This window comes from Bos taurus, chromosome 15 (genome assembly GCF_002263795.3).
Source record: "Bos taurus isolate L1 Dominette 01449 registration number 42190680 breed Hereford chromosome 15, ARS-UCD2.0, whole genome shotgun sequence".
Lineage (NCBI taxonomy): Eukaryota > Metazoa > Chordata > Mammalia > Artiodactyla > Bovidae > Bos > Bos taurus.
Genome location: NC_037342.1, coordinates 6,224,257 through 6,242,068, shown reverse-complemented (window position 1 = coordinate 6,242,068; position 17,812 = coordinate 6,224,257). Strand labels below are relative to the sequence as shown.

The 17,812-nt window shown below is 43.8% G+C and overlaps 1 protein-coding gene across 1 annotated transcript in view; it reads right to left on the bottom strand.

Moving 5' to 3' along the window:
• TMEM123 (transmembrane protein 123) overlaps nucleotides 1-17,282 on the bottom strand; it is an 80,959-nt gene extending 63,677 nt beyond the window's left edge. The window contains exons 1-4 of the mRNA XM_002692936.5: nucleotides 16,646-17,282; nucleotides 11,760-11,816; nucleotides 8,438-8,491; nucleotides 3,090-3,149 (exon numbers count right to left, since the gene is read on the bottom strand). Coding sequence (XP_002692982.2) covers nucleotides 3,090-3,149; nucleotides 8,438-8,491; nucleotides 11,760-11,816; nucleotides 16,646-17,282 — 808 coding nt within the window. The remainder of the gene's footprint in view (nucleotides 1-3,089; nucleotides 3,150-8,437; nucleotides 8,492-11,759; nucleotides 11,817-16,645) is intronic.
• Between the last annotated feature and the right edge of the window lie 530 nt (nucleotides 17,283-17,812).

The following is a 17,812-nucleotide window of genomic DNA, read 5'->3' as shown; positions in this document are numbered from 1 at the left end:
ATGGGGTCGCTAAGAGTCGGACACGACTGAGCGACTTCACTTTCACTTTTCACTTTCATGCATTGGAGAAGGAAATGGCAACCCACTCCAGTGTTCTTGCCTGGAGAATCCCAGGGACGGTGGAGCCTGATGTGCTGCCATCTATGGGGTCGCACAGAGTTGGACACGACTGAAGCGACTTAGCAGCAGCAGCAGCAGCAAATAATTGACAATATTATGAAGGGCTTACTACATGCCAGGCCTTGTGGGGAGCATGTAACCTACATTAGCCCAACTAACCCCCAAAACAATTCTGCGACAGGAACACAGCTAGGCAGTGACAGAAGACCCACAGGAGACACACAGGAGGCCACCCAGCTGTGTTTAGTTGCTCCGCTGTGTCTGACTCTTTGCAATCCTGTGGACTGTAGCCCACCAGGCACCTCTGTCCATGGAGATGCTCCAGGCAAGAATACTGGAGTGAGTTGCCATGTCCTCCTCCAGGGGATCTTCCCAACCCAGTGATCAAATCCAGGTCTCCTGCACTGCAGGCGGATTCTTTACCATCTCAGCCACCATGGAAGCCCGTGAATACTGGAATGGGTAGCCAATCCCTTTCTCCAGGGGATCTTTCCCACCCAGGAATCGAACCAGGGTCTTCTGCCTTTCAGGCAGATTCTGGCCACCCATCAGTAAGCGGCGGATTCTTAGATGTGGACCAGGCTGTTTGATTCCAAAGCGCACACATAAGAGTGGCAATCGAAGTGCTGATTTTCTACAATAAACCTGCTTCTGCCCGCACGTTCCCAGTTCTTGCACTGCTGGTTGCTCAACCCGAACACCAGGAAGTTATCTTTTCATTCTTCCTTCTTCCTCACTCCACCATCCAATCCATTAGCATGATTTCAGTTCCACACCCCAAGTAGTTCTAGACTCTACCCTCTTATTGCCATTACCCCATGTCTTCATCTTTTGCCCAGATTACAAGAGCCTCATGTTTTTCTCTCCCTGCTGTTGTCACTCTTATGATGCATGTTTTCCTTTTTTCTTTTTTCTGCGTTGAGGAAGAAGGCAGAAATTGCCCTCTTTCTAGTTTTAAGATCTCTTCACCCTTTTTCAAAAATACTTATGACATACCTACTGTGTGCAAGCACTGAAATAAAGAGTGTCTTGGACAATCTAAGTACAAGGAAGCGAGTGCTTTATCTGACAAAAAAAGCCAAGTATTACAGCAGAATACTTCACTAAATGGACTTGAGTTCATAAAGTGACAGAGATTCATTAAAGATTAATTTCATCTCCTAATTGGCTACCCATTATGGTGGCTGGTGGCTTTTGCAGTCTGCAATCAGTTTATACTTAGCTTTTTAAAAAGGTCCAACGAAGGTCCGCCTAGTCAAAGCTATGGTTTTGCAGTAGTCATGTGCAGATGTGAGTTGGACCATAAAGAAGGCTCAACACAAAATAATTGATGCTTTTGAATGTGGTGCAAGAGAAGATTCGTAAGAGTCTCTTGGACTGCAATGAGATCAAACCAGTCAATCCTAAAGAAAATCAACCCTCAATATTCATTGGAAAGACTGATGCTGAAGCTACAATACTTTGGCCACCTGATGCAAAGAGCTGACTCACTGGAAAAGACCCTGATGCTGGGAAAGATTGAAGGCAAAAGCAGAAGGGGACAACAGAGGATGAGGTGATTGGATGGATTACTCACGGATTAATCAGTGATCTGATTAAATGGACATGAGTTTAAACAAACTCCAGGAGACATGAAGAACAGGGAGGCTTGGCATGCTGCAGTCCATGTGGTCACAGAGTCAAACACAATTTAGTGACTAAACAACAACAAATCCCTTATATGTGGAATCAAAAAATGGAGCAAATGAACCTATGTTTGAAGTAGAAACAGACTCACAGACATACAGAACAGACTTAGGGTTTCCAAGGGGGAGCAGGGGTCGGGGAGGAGGGGACTAAGAGTTTGCGATTACTCGATGCAAACTGTTACATACAGAACTCAGAAAACACAACAGTGCACAGGGAAGTCCATTTACTCTTCTGAAATAAACCATAATGGAAAAGAAAATAAAAAACAATGTATACATGTATATAAGTAAGTCATTTTGCTATACAGCAGAAATGAACACAACATTGTAAATTAACTGCACTTCAATAAAAAATTACTAAAAAATCTCCACGACACTGCACAACGTTGTGAATGTATTTAATGCTACCTCTACACTGAAAAACGGCTAACTTTGTGAATTTTTAGTTATGTGATTGTTTCAACAATAGAATAACACAAAAAACAAAGAAAAACTCCAAGGAGTCATAGCTTGGTCCCTTTTGTACTGTGTCCACACATTAAAGACACTCAATAAATATTTACGAATAAAAGTAGAAAATATGGGTCCAGTGATAGGATTTGTGTACCTTTTTAAAGTTTCTACCTCTGTCACTCTTAATAAAGGCAGTGAGAAGATAAACTAAATATCACTTAGAAGAAACATGCGTTGATGGTACCATTATTTGTAACATCAGTCTGGTTCCTATCTTTACATGTTAATTGAGAAAATCAACAAAGAAATCCATCTGTCCCAAACTAAAAGCACAAGAAAAAAGCCTCATCTATTGTTTCAATAAGGAAGCAACAGCGTGGATGGAAATTTATCTGATGGGTGAAATATAAGCAGGGTCTCCTTAGAGTCCACCAAGGCAACTTAAGGTTGCCATGGCTGACCAGCTTAAAGTGATTTCTTCCACCAGCAAGATCAGCAGATTTATGAATTCTAGTTCATACCCATAGGCAAAGGACATAATGTCATACCAAAAAAATGCGCTAGAAAACTCAGTAATACCAGTATGTTTTTATTAATAGTTTTAGAATTTACTCACAACTTTGCTAGACTGAGAAAGATGATGAATCCAGTGAACTATCATTTCCTGATGCCTACTAAGGGAAGCCTTTGATGGTAGGCTTTAAGTATTCACAAACGCACAAATCATGGTTAAGACAGGCCTGTGTACAGTTTACATGTGCTGGACTAGCTGATATTACTTTATATATGCTAGGCAGATAATCTGTTTTCTGACCTTATAAAACTCACCTCCTTGGTTGTTACCATTGGAGTTTCTTTCAGACTGAGGATTATTCTGGCTTGAAGATCCTATAAAAACAAAGAAATATCCTGTGAAGAACGGCCATCAACATTGAACTAAGGGTACTGGCAATATGTTTCTTTTGGCCCCAAGGGGTGGCAGGGTAGATTACTCCACAGGAAGTTCTACTTTTGCACTGCTTCTATGAAACATGCCTTGAAACTGTTCATAAATCTAGATCTGCATCACTGGATTTTTTAAGACAGAAAACATGTAGCTAATGTAACACTTACTAGGTACTTACTATGTGCCAACCACTGATAAAATAGATTGGATATGAGGCCATGCGGTTATGAGGAATTTCTACTACTGACAACTCTGCTCTTCTGAGGAGAACAGACCACCTTTAATATTAACGAGTGCCCAGGTCTTATGCACCAGCACACCTAACTTCATACAATGGAGAGAAGGTGAAATGGCTTAGGGTTTTCATGTAAACTTGGAAGCCTTCTTGATATAATTTTTTGAATTTTTAACTAGTAACTTAAAATTTGGAAAAAGTATGGAAGAATTCTATGCTCCAGATAAGCAGCTTTTCAGGGTACAATATTCACCCTGGATCTTTATATAATGGAAGATTAAATACATATATTACATGGGAGGCGAGCAAGTATGTTATTTTGTACTTTCCCAAACTATGCCCTGGAGAAGGCAATGGCACCCCACTCCAGTACTCTTGCCTGGAAAACCCCATGGACGGAGGAGCCTGGTAGGCTGCAGTCCATGGGGTCGCTAAGAGTCAGACACAACTGAGCGACTTCACTTTCACTTTTCACTTTCATGCATTGGAGAAGGAAATGCAACCCGCTCCAGTGTTCTTGCCTGGAGAATCCCAGGGACGGGGGAACCTGGTGGGCTGCCGCCTATGGGGTTGCACAGAGTCAGACACGACTGAAGCGACTTAGCAGCAGCAGCACCAAAGTATGCCTCCGCCAACCCAAAAAACTCCCAAGTACAAAGAAAGTAAGCAATAACAATTCTGATAAGGCTATCTTTACTCTTTTTGCCATTTTCTTCCTCTTGCTGGAACCATAATCCATTTATACCAAAAGACTATGCTGTGAAGATGAAACCTGAAAAAGATCAAGGTCAGTAGACTATGTATTTAGCAGCAGGTAGCAAGTAACTGACAATATTACGAAGGTCTTACTACATGCCACGCCTTGTGGGGAGCATGTAACCTGCATTAGCCCATCTAACCCCCAAACAATTCTGCGACAGGAACACAGCTAGGCAGTGACAGAAGACCCATAGGAGACCACCAAGCTGTGTTTAGTTGCTCCACTGTGTCTGACTCTGTGATCCCGTTAACTGTAGCCCACCAGGCACCTCTGTCCATGGAGATGCTCCAGGCAAGAATACTGGAGTGAGCTGCCATGTCCTCCTCCAGGGGATCTTCCCAACCCAGGGATGGACTCCAGGTCTCCTGCACTACAGGTGGATTCTTTACCATTTCAGCCACCATGGAAGCCCATGAATACTGGAGTGGGTAGCCGATCCCGTTCTCCAGGGGATCTTTCCCACCCAGGAATCAAACCAGGGTCTCCTGCCTTGCAGGCAGATTCTGGGCACCCAGCCAGTAAGTGGTGGATTCTCAGATGTGGACCAGGCTGTTGATTCCAAAGTGCACACATGAGAGTGCCAAATTGAAGTGCTGATTTTCTACAATAAACCTGCTTCTGCCCACATGTTCCCAGTTGTTGCATTGCTGGTTGCTCAACCCTAACACCAGGAAGTTATCTTTTCATTCTTCCATCTTCCTCACTCTACCATCCAATCCATTAGCAATGATTTCAGTTCCCCACCCCAAGTAGATCTAGACTCTACCCACTTATCCCCACTACCCCATGTCTTCATCTTTTGCCCAGATTACAAGAGCCTCCTGTTTTTCTCTCCCTGCTGTCGTCCCTCTTATGACAGATGCTTTCCTTTTCTTTTTTTGGCTTGAGGAAGAAGGCAGAAACTGCCTTCTTTCTAAGCTCTTCTAGTTTTAAGATCTCTTCACCTTTTTCAAAAAATACTTATGAAGTATCCACTGTGTTCAAGCACTAAAATAAAGACTGTCTTGGACTTTCTAAGTACAAGGAGTCAAGTGCTTTACATGACAAATAAAGACCAAGTATTACAGCAGAATACTTCACTAAATGGAATTAAGTTAAGTTCATAAAGTGCCACAGATTCCTTAAAGATTAATTTCATCACCTAACTGGCTACCAATTATGGTGGCTTTTGAAGTCTGGCAATCACTTTATAGATAGCATATTAAAAAGCAGAGACATTACTTTGCAAAAAATAGTCTGTCTAGTCAAAGCTATGGTTTTTGCAGTAGTCATGTATGCGTGTCAGAGGTGGACTATAAAGAAAGCTGAATGCCAAAGAATTGATGGTGTTTAACTGTGGTGTTGCGAGAAGACTCTTGAAAGTCCCTTGGACTACAAGGAGATCAAAGCAGTCAATCCTAAAGTAAACAACCCTCAATGTTCATTGGAAAGACTGATGTTGAAGCTACAATACTTTGGCCACCTGATGCAAAGAGCTGACTCATTGGAAAAGACCCTGATGCTGGGAAAGATTGAAGGCAAAAGCAGAAGGAGGCAACAGAGGATGAAGTGACTGGATGGGTTAATCACTGATTAATCAGTAATCTGATTAAATGGACATGAGTTTGAGCAAACCCTGGGAGAGATGAAGGACAGGGAAGCTTGGCATGCTTCAGTCCATGGGGTCACAGAGTCAGACACAACTTAGTAACTCAACAACAACAAATCACTTATATGTGGAATCTAAAATATGACAAAAATGAACCTATCTATGAAGTAGAAACAGACTCACAGACATACAGAACAGACATAGGGTTTCCCAGGGGGAGCCTGGGCCTGGGAGGGAGGGACTAGGAGTCTGGGGTTAGTAGATGCAAACTGTTACATACAGAACTGAGAAACAACAACGGTGCTCAGGGAACTCCGTTCACTATTCTGCAATAAACCACAAGGAAAAGAAAATGAAAAGAATGTATACATGCATATAACTAAGTCATTTTGCTGTACAGCAGAAATGAACACAACATTGCAAATTAACTGTACTTCAATAAAAATTTAATAAAAAATCCCCATGACACTGCACAACATTGTGAATGTATTTAATGCCACCTGTACACTTAAAAAGAAAGTGTATTATCAAAGAAAGGCAATGCCAAAGAATGCTTAAAGTACTTGCACCATTGCACTCATCTCACATGCTAGTAAAGTAATGCTCAAAATTCTCCAAGCCAGGCTTCAGCAGTACGTGAAATGTGAACTTCCAGATGTTCAAGCTCGTTTTAGAAAAGGCAGAGGAACCACAGATCAAATTGCCAACATCCGCTGGATCATTGAAAATGCAAGAGTTCCAGAAAAACATCTATTTCTTCTTTATTGACTATGCCAAAGCCTTTGACTGTGTGGATCACAATACACTGTGGAAAATTCTGAAAGAGATGGGAAAACCAGAGCACCTGACCTGCCTCTTGAGAAACCTATATGCAGGTCAGGAAGCAACAGTTAGAACTGGACATGGAACAACAGACTGGTTCCAAACAGGAAAAGGAGTACGTCAAGGCTGTATATTGTCACCCTGCTTATTTAACTTCTATGCAGAGTACATCATGAGAAACGCTGGGCTGGAAGAAGCACAAGCTGGAATCAAGATTGCTGGGAGAAATATCAATAACCTCAGATACGCAGATGACACCACCCTTATGGCAGAAAGTGAAGAGGAACTCAAAAGCCTCTTGATGAAAGTGAAGAGGAGAGTGAAAAAGTTGGTTTAAAACTCAAAATTCAGAAAACTAAGATGGTGGTATCTGGTCCCATCACTTCATGGGAAATAGATGGGGAAACAGTGGAAACAGAGACAGACTTATTTTTTTGCGCTCCAAAATCACTGCAGACGATGACTGCAGCCATGAAATTAAAAGATGCTTACTCTTTGGAAAGAAAGTTATGACCAACCTAGATAGCATATTCAAAAGCAGAGATATTACTTTGCCAACAAAGGTCCATCTAGTCAAGGCTATGGTTTTTCCAGTGGTCATGTATGGATGTGAGAGTTGGACTATGAAGAAAGCTGAGCACCAAAGAACTGATGCTTTTGAACTGTGGTGTTGGAGAAGACTCTTGAGAGTCCCTTGGACTGCAAAGAGATCCAACCAGTCCATCTTGAAGGAGATCAGTCCTGGGTGTTCATTTGAAGGACTGATGCTGAGGCTGAAACTCCAGTACTTTGGCCACCTAATGCGAAGAGTTGACTCATTGGAAAAGACCCTGATGCTGGGAGAGACTGGGCGCAGGAGGAGAAGGGGACGACAGAGGATGAGATGGCTGGATGGCAATACCGACTCGATGCACATGAGTTTGGGTGGATTCCAAGAGTTGGTGATGGACAGGGAGGCCTGGCGTGCTGTGGTCCATGGGGTTGCAAAGAGTTGGACACAACTGAGTGACTGAACTGAACACTTAAAAATGGCTAACTCTGTGAATTTTAAGTTATGCGTATGTTTCAACAATAAAATGTCACAAAAAACAAACAAAAACTCCCAGAAGTCAGAGCTTGGTCCCTTTTGTACTGTGCCCACACATTAGAGACACTCAATAAATATTTGTTGAAAAAATGGGTCCAGTGATAGGATTTTTGTACCTTTTTAAGTTTCTACCCCCGTCACTCTTAATAAAGGCAGTGAGAAAATAAACTAAATATTACTTAGAAGAAACATGCGTTTATGGTACTATAAAACATCAGTCTTGTTCCTATCCTTCCATGTTAATTGAGAAAATCAAGGAAGAAATCCATCTGTCCCAAACTAAAGGCACAAGAAAAGAGCCTCATCTAGTGTTTCAATAGGGAAGCAAGGGGGTGGATTGAAGGCAAATTAAGGCTGCCATGGCTGACCAGCTTAAAGTGATTTCTTCCACCAGCAAGATCAGCAGATTTATGAATTCTAGTCATATTCATAGGCAGAGCCCAAAATGTCATACCTAAAAATGTGCTTCTACATTCAGTAATATATTTCTGTATGTTTTTATTAAGAGTTTTAGAATTTACTCACAACTTTGCTAGACTTAGAAAGGTGGTGAATCCAGTGAACTATCATTTCCTGATGCCCACTAAGGGAAGCCTTTGATGGTAGGCTCTGAGTATTCACAAACGCACAAATCATGGTTAAGACAGGTCAGTGTACCAGCTTACATGTACTTGATTAGCTGTTACTATTTCATGTATGCTAGGCAGATAATCCGTTTTTTGACCTTTTTAAACTCACCTCCTTGGTTATCCTTGGAGTTTTCTGGAGATTTAGAATCATTGTCTGCAGTTCCTATAAAAACAAAGAAATATTCTGTGAAGAAAGGACATCAATATTTAACTAAGGATACTGGCAATGTTTTTCTTTCAGCCTATGTGGGTTGGGAGGGTAGATTATTCCACAGGATGTTCTACTTCTGCACTGTTTCTATGAAACAGGCCTTGAAATTGTTCATAAATCTAGATCTCTATTACTGGATTACTTAAGACAGAAAACATATAGCTAATGTACACACTTACCAGGTACTTACTATGTGCCAGCCACTGAAAAATAGTTTGGACATGAGGCCATGTGGTTATGAGGTATTTCTAATACTGACAACTCTGCTCTTCTGAGGAGAGTGGACCACCCTTACTATTAACGAGTGCCCAGGTCTTGTACACCAGCACACCTAACATAAAACAACGGAGAGAAGATGAAGTCGCTTAGGGTTTTCATGTAAAGTTGGAAGCCTTCTCAAGATAATTCTTTGAATTTTTAACTGCTGCTGCTAATTTGCTTCAGTTGTGTCCAACTCTGTGCGACCCCAAAGACGGCAGCCCACCAGGCTCCCCTGTCCCTGGGATTCTCCAGGGAAGAACACTGGAGTGGGCTGCCATTTCCTTCTCCATTGCAGGAAAGTGAAAAGTGAAAACGAAGTCGCTCAGTCAGGTCTGACTCTTCGTGACACCATGGACTGCAGCCTACCAGGCTCCTCTGTCCATGGGATTTTCCAGGCAAGAGTACTGGAGTGGGGTGCCATTGTCTTCTCTGGAATTTTTAACTAGTACCTTAAAATTTGGAAAAAGTTTGGAAGAATTCTACGCTTCAGTTAAGCAACTTTTCAGGGTGCATTATTTACCCTGGATCTTTACATAATGGAAGATTAAAAACACATATTACATGGGAGGCGAGCAAGTGTATTATTGTGTACTTTTCACAAAGAAGGCCTCCCCTCAAAAAAAACCTTTGAAGTAAAAAGAAAGTAAGCAATAACAATTCTGATGGAGCTATCGTTACTGTGTGAGAAAATTTCTTCCTCTTGCTGGAACCATAGTACATTATTCCCAAAAAGCTATGGTGTGAAGATTAAACCTGGAAAAGATCAAGGTCAGTAGACCATATATTTAGATGTATTTAGCAGCAGGTACCAAATAACTGGCAATATTATGAAGGGCTTAAAAGTGCCAGGACCTGTGGGGAGCATGTAACCTGCATTAGCCCATCTAACCCCCAAACAATTCTGCGACAGGAACACAGCTAGGCAGTGACAGAAGACCCATAGGAAGACCCACAGGAGACCCATAGAAGACCACCCAGCTGTGTTTATTTGCTCCGCTGTGTCTGACTTTGCGATCCCGTGGACTGTAGCCCACCAGGCACCTCTGTCCATGGAGATGCTCCAGACAAGAATACTGGAGTGAGCTGCCATGTCCTCCTCCAGGGGATCTTCCCAACCCAGGGATTGAATCCAGGTCTCCTGCACTGCGGGTGGATTCTTTACCATCTCAGCCACCATGGAAGCCCATGAATACTGGAGTGGGTAGCCGATCCTGTTTTCCAGGGGGATCTTTCCCACTCAGGAATCTAACCAGGGTTTCCTGCCTTGCAGGCGAATCTGGCCACCCAGCCAGTAAGCGGTGGAGTCTCAGATGTGGACCAGGCTGTTTGATTCCAAAGCGTGTACATGAGAGTGCCAAATCAAAGTGCTGATTTACGATAAACCTGCTTCTGCCCTCATGTTCCCAGTTGTTGCATTGGTGATTGCTCAACCCTAACACCAGGAAGTTATCTTTTCATTCTTCCTTCTTCCTTACTCCACCATCCAATCCATTAGCAATGATTTCAGTTCCACACCCCAAGTAGATCTAGACTCCACCCACTTATCCCCATTACCCATGTCTTCATCTTTTGCCCAGATTACAAGAGCCTCATGTTTTCCTCTCCCTGCTGTTGTCACTCTTATGATGGATACTTTCCTTTTTTCCTTTTTCTGGCTTGAGGAAGAAGGCAGAAACTGCCTTCTTTCTAAGCACTTTCTAGTTTTAAGACCTCTTCACCTTTTTCAAAAAATACTTAGGAAGTACCTACTGTGTGCAAGCACTGAAATAAAGACTGTCTTGGACAATCTAAGTACAAGGAGGCGGATACTTTACATGACAGAAAAAGACCAAGTATTACAGGAGAATACTTCACTAAATGGAATTAAGTTCATAAAGTGGCACAGATTCATTAAAGATTAATTTCGTCTCCTAATTGGCTACCCATTATGGTGGCTTTTGAAGTCTGGCAATCACCATATAGATAGCATATTAAAGAGCAGAGACATTACTTTGCAAACAAAGGTCCATCTAGTCACAGCTATAAAATAAAAATATCTTCAAAAAAAATTGCATAATATTGTGAATGTATTTAATGCCACCTGTACACTTAAAAATGGCTAACGTTGTGAATTTTATGTTACGTGCATGTTTCAACAATAAAATAACACAAAAAACAAAGAAAAACTCCAAGAAGTCAGAGCTTGGTCCCTTTTGTACTGTGTCCACACATTAAAGACACTTAATAAATATTTGTTGAATAAAAGTAGAAAAAATGGGTTCAGTGATAGGATTTGTATACCTTTTTTAAGTTTCTACCTCTGTCACTCTTAATAAAGGCAGTGAGAAGATAAACTAAATATCACTTAGAAGAAACATGCGTTGATGGTACTATTATTATAACATTAGTCTGGTTCCTATGCTTCCATGTTAATACAGAAAATCAAGGAAGAAATCCATCTGTCCTAAACTAAAAGCAGAAGAAAAAAAGCCTCATCTATTGTTTTAATAAGGAAGCAATGGTGTGGATTGAAATCTAACTGATGGGTGAAATATAAGCAGGGTCTCCTTAGAGTCCACCAAGGCAAATTAAGGCTGTCATGGCTGACCAGCTTAAAGTGATTTCTTCCACCAGCAAGATCAGCAGATTTATGAATTCTAGTTCGTATTCATAGGCAGAGTGCAAAATGTCATACCTAAAAATGTGCTTGAAAACTCAGTAATAAATTCCAGCATTTTTTTTATTAATAGTTCTAAAATTTACTGAAAACTTTGCTAAACTGAGAAAGATGGTGAATCCAGTGAACTATCATTTCCTGATGCCTACTAAGGGAAGCCTTTGATGGTAGGCTTTAAGTATTCACAAACGCACAAATCATGGTTAAGACAGGTCAGTGTACCAGTTTACATGCACTGGACTAGCTGATATTACTTTATGTACGCTAGGCAGATAATCCGTCTTCTGACCTTGTTAAACTCACCTTGTTGGTTATCATTGGAATTTTCTACAGACATAAGATTCTTCTGACTTACAGATCCTATAAAAACAAAGAAATATCCTGTGAATAACGGCCATCAATATTTAATAAGGGTACTGGCAATATGTTTCTTTCAGCCCCTGAGGGGTGGCAGGGTAGATTATTCTGCAGGAAGTTCTACTTTTGCACTGCTTCTATGAAATGTGCCTTATACTGTTCATAAATCTAGATCTATATTACTAGATTTTTTAAGACAGAAAACATATAGCTAATGTACACATTTACCTAGTACTTACTATGTGCCAGCCACTGATAAAATAGTTTGGACAGGAGGCCATGTGGTTATGAGGAATTTCTACTACAGACAACTTTGCTCTTCTGAGGAGAGTGGATCACCCTTACTACTAATGAGTGCCCAAGGTCTTGTGCACCAGCATGCCTAACTTCATACAATGGAGAGAAGATGAAGTGGGTTAGGGTTTTCACATAAAATTGGAAGCATTGTTGATATAATTCTTTGAATTTTTAACTAGTAACTTAAAATTTGGAAAAAGTTTGGAAGAATTCTATGCTCCGCAACTTTTCAGGGTGCATTATTCACCTTGGATCTTTGTATAAGGGAAGATTAAATACATATATTACATGGGAGGCGAGCAAGTATGCTATTGTGTACTTCCAAAGAAGGCCCTCCCCACAGCAAAAACCTCCCAAGTACAAAGAAAGTAAGCAATAACAATTCTGATGGAGCTATCTTTACTCTGTGTGCAAATTTCTTCCTTTTGCTGGAACCATAATGCATTTATCCCAAGACTATGGTGTGAAGATTAAACCTGAAAAAGATCAAGGTCAGTAGGCTATGTATTTAGATGTATTTAGCAGCAGGTAGCAAATAACTGACAATACTATGAAGGGCTTACTACATGCCAGGCCTTGTGGGGAGCATGTAACCTGCATTAGCCCATCTAACCCCCAAAACAATTCTGCGACAGGAACACAGCTAGGCAGTGACAGAAGACCCATAGGAAGACCCACAGGGGACCACCCAGCTGTGTTTAGTTGCTCCACTGTGTTTGACTCTTTGTGATCCCATGGACTGTAGCCCACCAGGCACCTCTGTCCTCGGAGATTCTCCAGGTAAGAATACTGGAGTGAGTTGCCAAGTCCTCTTCTAGGGGATCTTCCCAACCCAGGGATTGAATCCAGGTCTCCTGTACCGCAGGTGGATTCTTTACCACCTGAGCCACCAGAGAAGCCCATGAAAACTGGAGTCGGTAGCCGATCCCTTTCTCCAGGGGATCTTTCCCACTCAGGAATCAAACCAGGGTTTCCTGCCTTCAGGCAGATTCTGGCCACCCAGCCAGTAAGCGGTGGAGCCTCAGATGTGGACCAGGCTGTTTGATTCCAAAGTGCGTACATGAGAGTGCCAACTGGAAGTGTTGATTTTCTACGATAAACCTGCTTCTGCCCTCTGGAAGTTGGCAGTTGTTCCCAGTTGTTGCATTGCTGGTTGCTCAACTCTAACACCAGGAAGTTATCTTTTGAGTCTTCCTTCTTCCTCACTCCACCATCCAATCCATTAGCAATGATTTCAGTTCCACACCCCAAGTAGATCTAGACTCCACCCACTTATCCCCATTACCCCATGTCTTCATCTTTTGCCCAGATTACAAGAGCCTCCTGTTTTTCTCTCCCTGCTGTTGTCACTCTTATGACCGGTGCTTTACTTTTTTCTCTTTTTTTGACTTGAGGAAGAAGGCAGAAACTATCTTCTAAGCTCTTCACCTTTTTTCAAAAAATACTTATTAAGTACCCACTGTGTGCAAGCTGAAATAAAGAATGTCTTGGACAATCTAGGTACAAGGAGGTAGATGCTTTACTTGACAAAAAAAGACTCAAGTATTATATAGCACAATACTACTCTAAATGGAATTAAGTTCATAAAGTGGCCCAGAATCATTAAAGATTAATTTCATCTCCTAATTGGCTACCCATTATGGTGGTTTTTGAAGTGTGGCAATCACTTTAGACAGTATATTAAAAAGGAGAGACATCACTTTGCCAACATAGGTCCATCTGGTCAAAGCTATGGTTTTTCCAGTAGTCCTTTATGGATGTGAGAGTTGGACTATAAAGAAAGCTGAGCACCAAAGAATTGGTGCTTTTGAACTTCAGTGTTGGAGAAGACCCTTGAGAGTCCCTTGGACTGCAAGGAGATCCAACCAGTCCATCCTAAAGGAAATCAGTCCTGAATATTCATTGGAAGGACTGATGCTGAAGTTTAAACTCCAATACTCTGGCCAACTGATGTGAAGAACTGACTCATCTGAAAAGACCTTGACACTGGGAAAGATTGAAAGTGGGAAGAGAAGGGGACGACAGAGGATGAGATGGTTGGATGGCATCATTGACTCGGTGGACATGAGTTTGAGTAGGCTCCGAGAGTTGGTGATGGACAGGGAGGCCTGGCGTGCTGCAGTCCATGTGGTCACAAACAGTCGGACACGATTGAGTGACTGAACTGAACTGAACTGAATCACTTTAGAAAGTTCCTCTTATTTGGATTCCCCCTACAGGCTAAGAACACTTTAGGGCTTGCCTAAGGTTTGACAGATGTAATCTAGTGTTAGAAATGGCCATCTCTTAGCAACCTCTTTGAACTCTTGAAGGCAGCATTTCTGAAGCTACCTCAACCCTTAGACTTTTCAGTTCATGGTCATTGAAGTCCTTCCTTTCCCCTATGCTTGTTTAAGGTGGGTTTCTGTCACTTGCTACTGCTAACAGTCCTGACTAACAGCTTTCCCCTCCCTTATATCTTTCATTGTACTACCACGTTCTATCCTGTTTGCTGGCTTGCTAACTTATTCATACTATCCCTCCTCCTTCAGCGAAAATATTTATGAAATTATGCAGCAGACTGAAGAAAATCTTAAAAGTAGAATTTCAGTAATCTTTTTATTTTTTCCCACAATATTCTGGGCAATGACAGTATTGCTTGAAGAGTCAACATCACACAATGTAGCTTAGTGGAAAATGGTTGAAAGATTGATTCTGGCCTCTGAAATCAAACATCTATTAGTTGTTTCACTTTGCACAAGTTAGGTAACTTCTAAGCCTCAATTTCCTCATTTATAAAATGGGTATAATACTGGAAGGATCCAATGGGATGAGGTATGGACCTCAATTAGCACAGAAGCTCACAGAGTGAGATGAAAGTGTCTAGTAAAAATTAGTTACAGAACTCTAGTATGACAAAAATCACTGTATTTCATAATGACACTTTAAATGGATTACAGATTACCTATAAACACTAGAACAACATTTAGTTCTTTTGAGATTTCCTTTATAGAACCTTCCTTTAGTTTCAAGGTGACATTATAGTCTGGAGAAATGGATTCCCACTCACATTGGTTATACCAGTTCATGAAATCAAGGCTCTCACATAGTAGAGCATCCCAAATTTTTCAAACAGCGTTAACATCTAGTGAGATATCAGGTAATAAACAGAACTGTCAAAAAGTGAGTATTAAATTAGGACAAAAAAAATCTGTTATGAGGGGAAAAGAAAAGCAAGGACACTTTTTCTCTACTCAGTAATTCAGAGAAACAATAAAAACGTATACTTTCACAAAGTAACATAAAAAATGGAGACCTACTGACATAAATATTGGTATAAAATTAGCACCAAGTTATACTCTTTAGACTGTTCACTTTTACAATCAAACACCTCGTAATATTGAAAATACGATGGACATGCTTTTACTGATCTTCTTTCCTTAAATGATCTCAAAATGTGGTCTACAAAGCTAGTCTGTCACATGTGCAATTCAGCAAAGCAAAAAAAAAATTCAGCAAAACAAACGAAAATCGTTGTCTGATTCACCCAGATTATTCTAGCAAAAGTAGGCGTTGTGTCTGAATTACCTGGTTTTGCAAACTGCTGGATAAAACTAATGTAAAGCTAAATATACAGTGGATAGAATTTAAAAGCCATGAAAAGCTTGGGTCTTTAAACTAACTCACTGTGGTTTACTGATCATTAACCAGTTATCTGACTTCTATTAGAGTTGACAAAGAGAAAACAGAATTTACACAGGAAATCCCAGCTTTCGCCGCTTTATCGAAAAAGTCCCCAAAAGGCCAAGGGCCTAAAGGGACACCTCCCTTCCCCCAGGAGCGAAAGGTCAAAATCATTCTGTCATGACTCTACTGGCGGTGTCCTGAACTCCTAACATCCGCGCAGCTGTTCAAGGCGGCAGAGCTGATGCGCCTCGACCGCTGTTTACGGTACACGAGGGACCGGGAGCGGCCATCCACAAGGGCGCGAGCATCACCTGCGCCCGGGAGGGCTGGCCGCATGCCCCCGAAGCTCCCAACCTGCCACATGAGCCCCAAAGTGCAAACTTGAGGCGTCTGGGGTCCTTAAGACTATATGCATAATTGGTTTGATTTTACACGAGGCAATGAGACGCCAGAAAACGCTGAAAGGTTCACAACTAACTGGTAGACACGTCTGCTCAGGAGTCGGTAGACATATTTTCCAGTCCCCCTAACCGTTTACAAAAGGAAGCCTGAGAGGAACTCTAACCTCCCCGAGAAACGTTAACTTCGGGGAAAGGCTGTAACAACCGCGCTGCAGGCCGGTCGTCGGTAGCGCAACAGGTGACTCGCCGCCCTCGGGCCGCGACCGCGGCGAGCCCCGGAGCTGAGGAGAGGGCCAGACGCCCAGTCAGCCGGCGGCCCCGCGGGGCGCGAGGCCGCCCGGCCGCCCCCCGCCGCCCTCAGGCCCGCGCACGGCCGCCGCGCGCTCGTCCCCACACTCGCACAACTTTCCGCGCGGCCACAGCCAGCCGGGAGGCTCGCGGGCCGTGGGCGACCCCGCGGCCACTCACCCTCGGGGTCCGCGCTGTCCGTGAAAACCTTCAGCAGCGCCACCCCCAGCACGACCCCCAGGGCCAGCAACGTCAGGAAACCTCGGGCGCCGAGTCCCATTGTTCCGAGGCGGGACGCCGAGGCCTCGCGGGTCCTCACCGAGCGGCTGCGGCACGGCTGAGAGCCTGCTCCCCTTCCCCTCCCCCTTCCCCTTCCGCCGCGCACACCGCCCCTCCCGCCGCCTCCCCCCAAACACCAAATCGGGCGCGGGAACCTGGCCCGGAGGGGGCGTCGCGTGCCGGCCCAGGAGGTGGGGCTGGGCGGGGCCGAGGCCTCGGGGCGGGGCGGGGGGGGGGGCTGAGGGGGCGGGACCGAGACGTGGGGGCGGGGCGGGGCCGAGGCGGAGGGCTGAGGCGGGGGGACTGGGCCGAGGCGGCGGGGCCGAGGCGGAGGGGCGGGGCCGAGGCGGAGGGGCCGAGGCGGAGGGGCGGGGCCGAGGCGGGGGGGCGGGGCCGAGGCGGAGGGGCTGAGGCGGAGGGACGGGGCGGGGGCGGAGGCGGAGGGGCGGGGACAGGGCGGGGCTTGCGATTGGGCGCGCGGGGCTCTCCTCGCCACCTCCCCTTCCCGCGCGTGTCTTCGAGCCCCAGAACGCTTCATCAAGTTCCTTTTTTTTTTTCCCCCGGAAATGGCAGTTTCGGTTTTTTTTGGAAAAAAGCGAGCACCTGCTGCCTCTCCGGATAGCGAGCGCGCCGGGCTTTGCTGGGCTCGGAAGGAAGTCTTTGAAGAGTAGTTTTCTGGTGGGGTGCAGGGGATGCTTGCGGCTTCGAGTGACAGGGAGAAGCCTTGGGCGAGGGAGGCGTAAAGGGAGGTCCAGGAAAGAAGCTGGAGTAGATGGGATCCCCTTTGAGGGGTCCTGTGCCGTCAGAGGGTTTTTTTTTGTTGTTGTTTTTCTGAGATGGGGCGGGGGGTGGAAAAGACAAATTCGTTTACGTTTGTGATTCGTTGGTGGCTCAGACGGTAAAGCGTCTGCCCGCAATGCGGGAGACCCGGGTTCGATCCCCCGGTCGGGAATATCCCCTGGAAAAGAAAATGGCAACCCACTCCAGGACTCTTGCCTAGAAAATTCCATGGGTGGAGGAGCCTGGTGGGCTACAGTCCATAGGGTTGCAAAGAGTCGGACACGACTG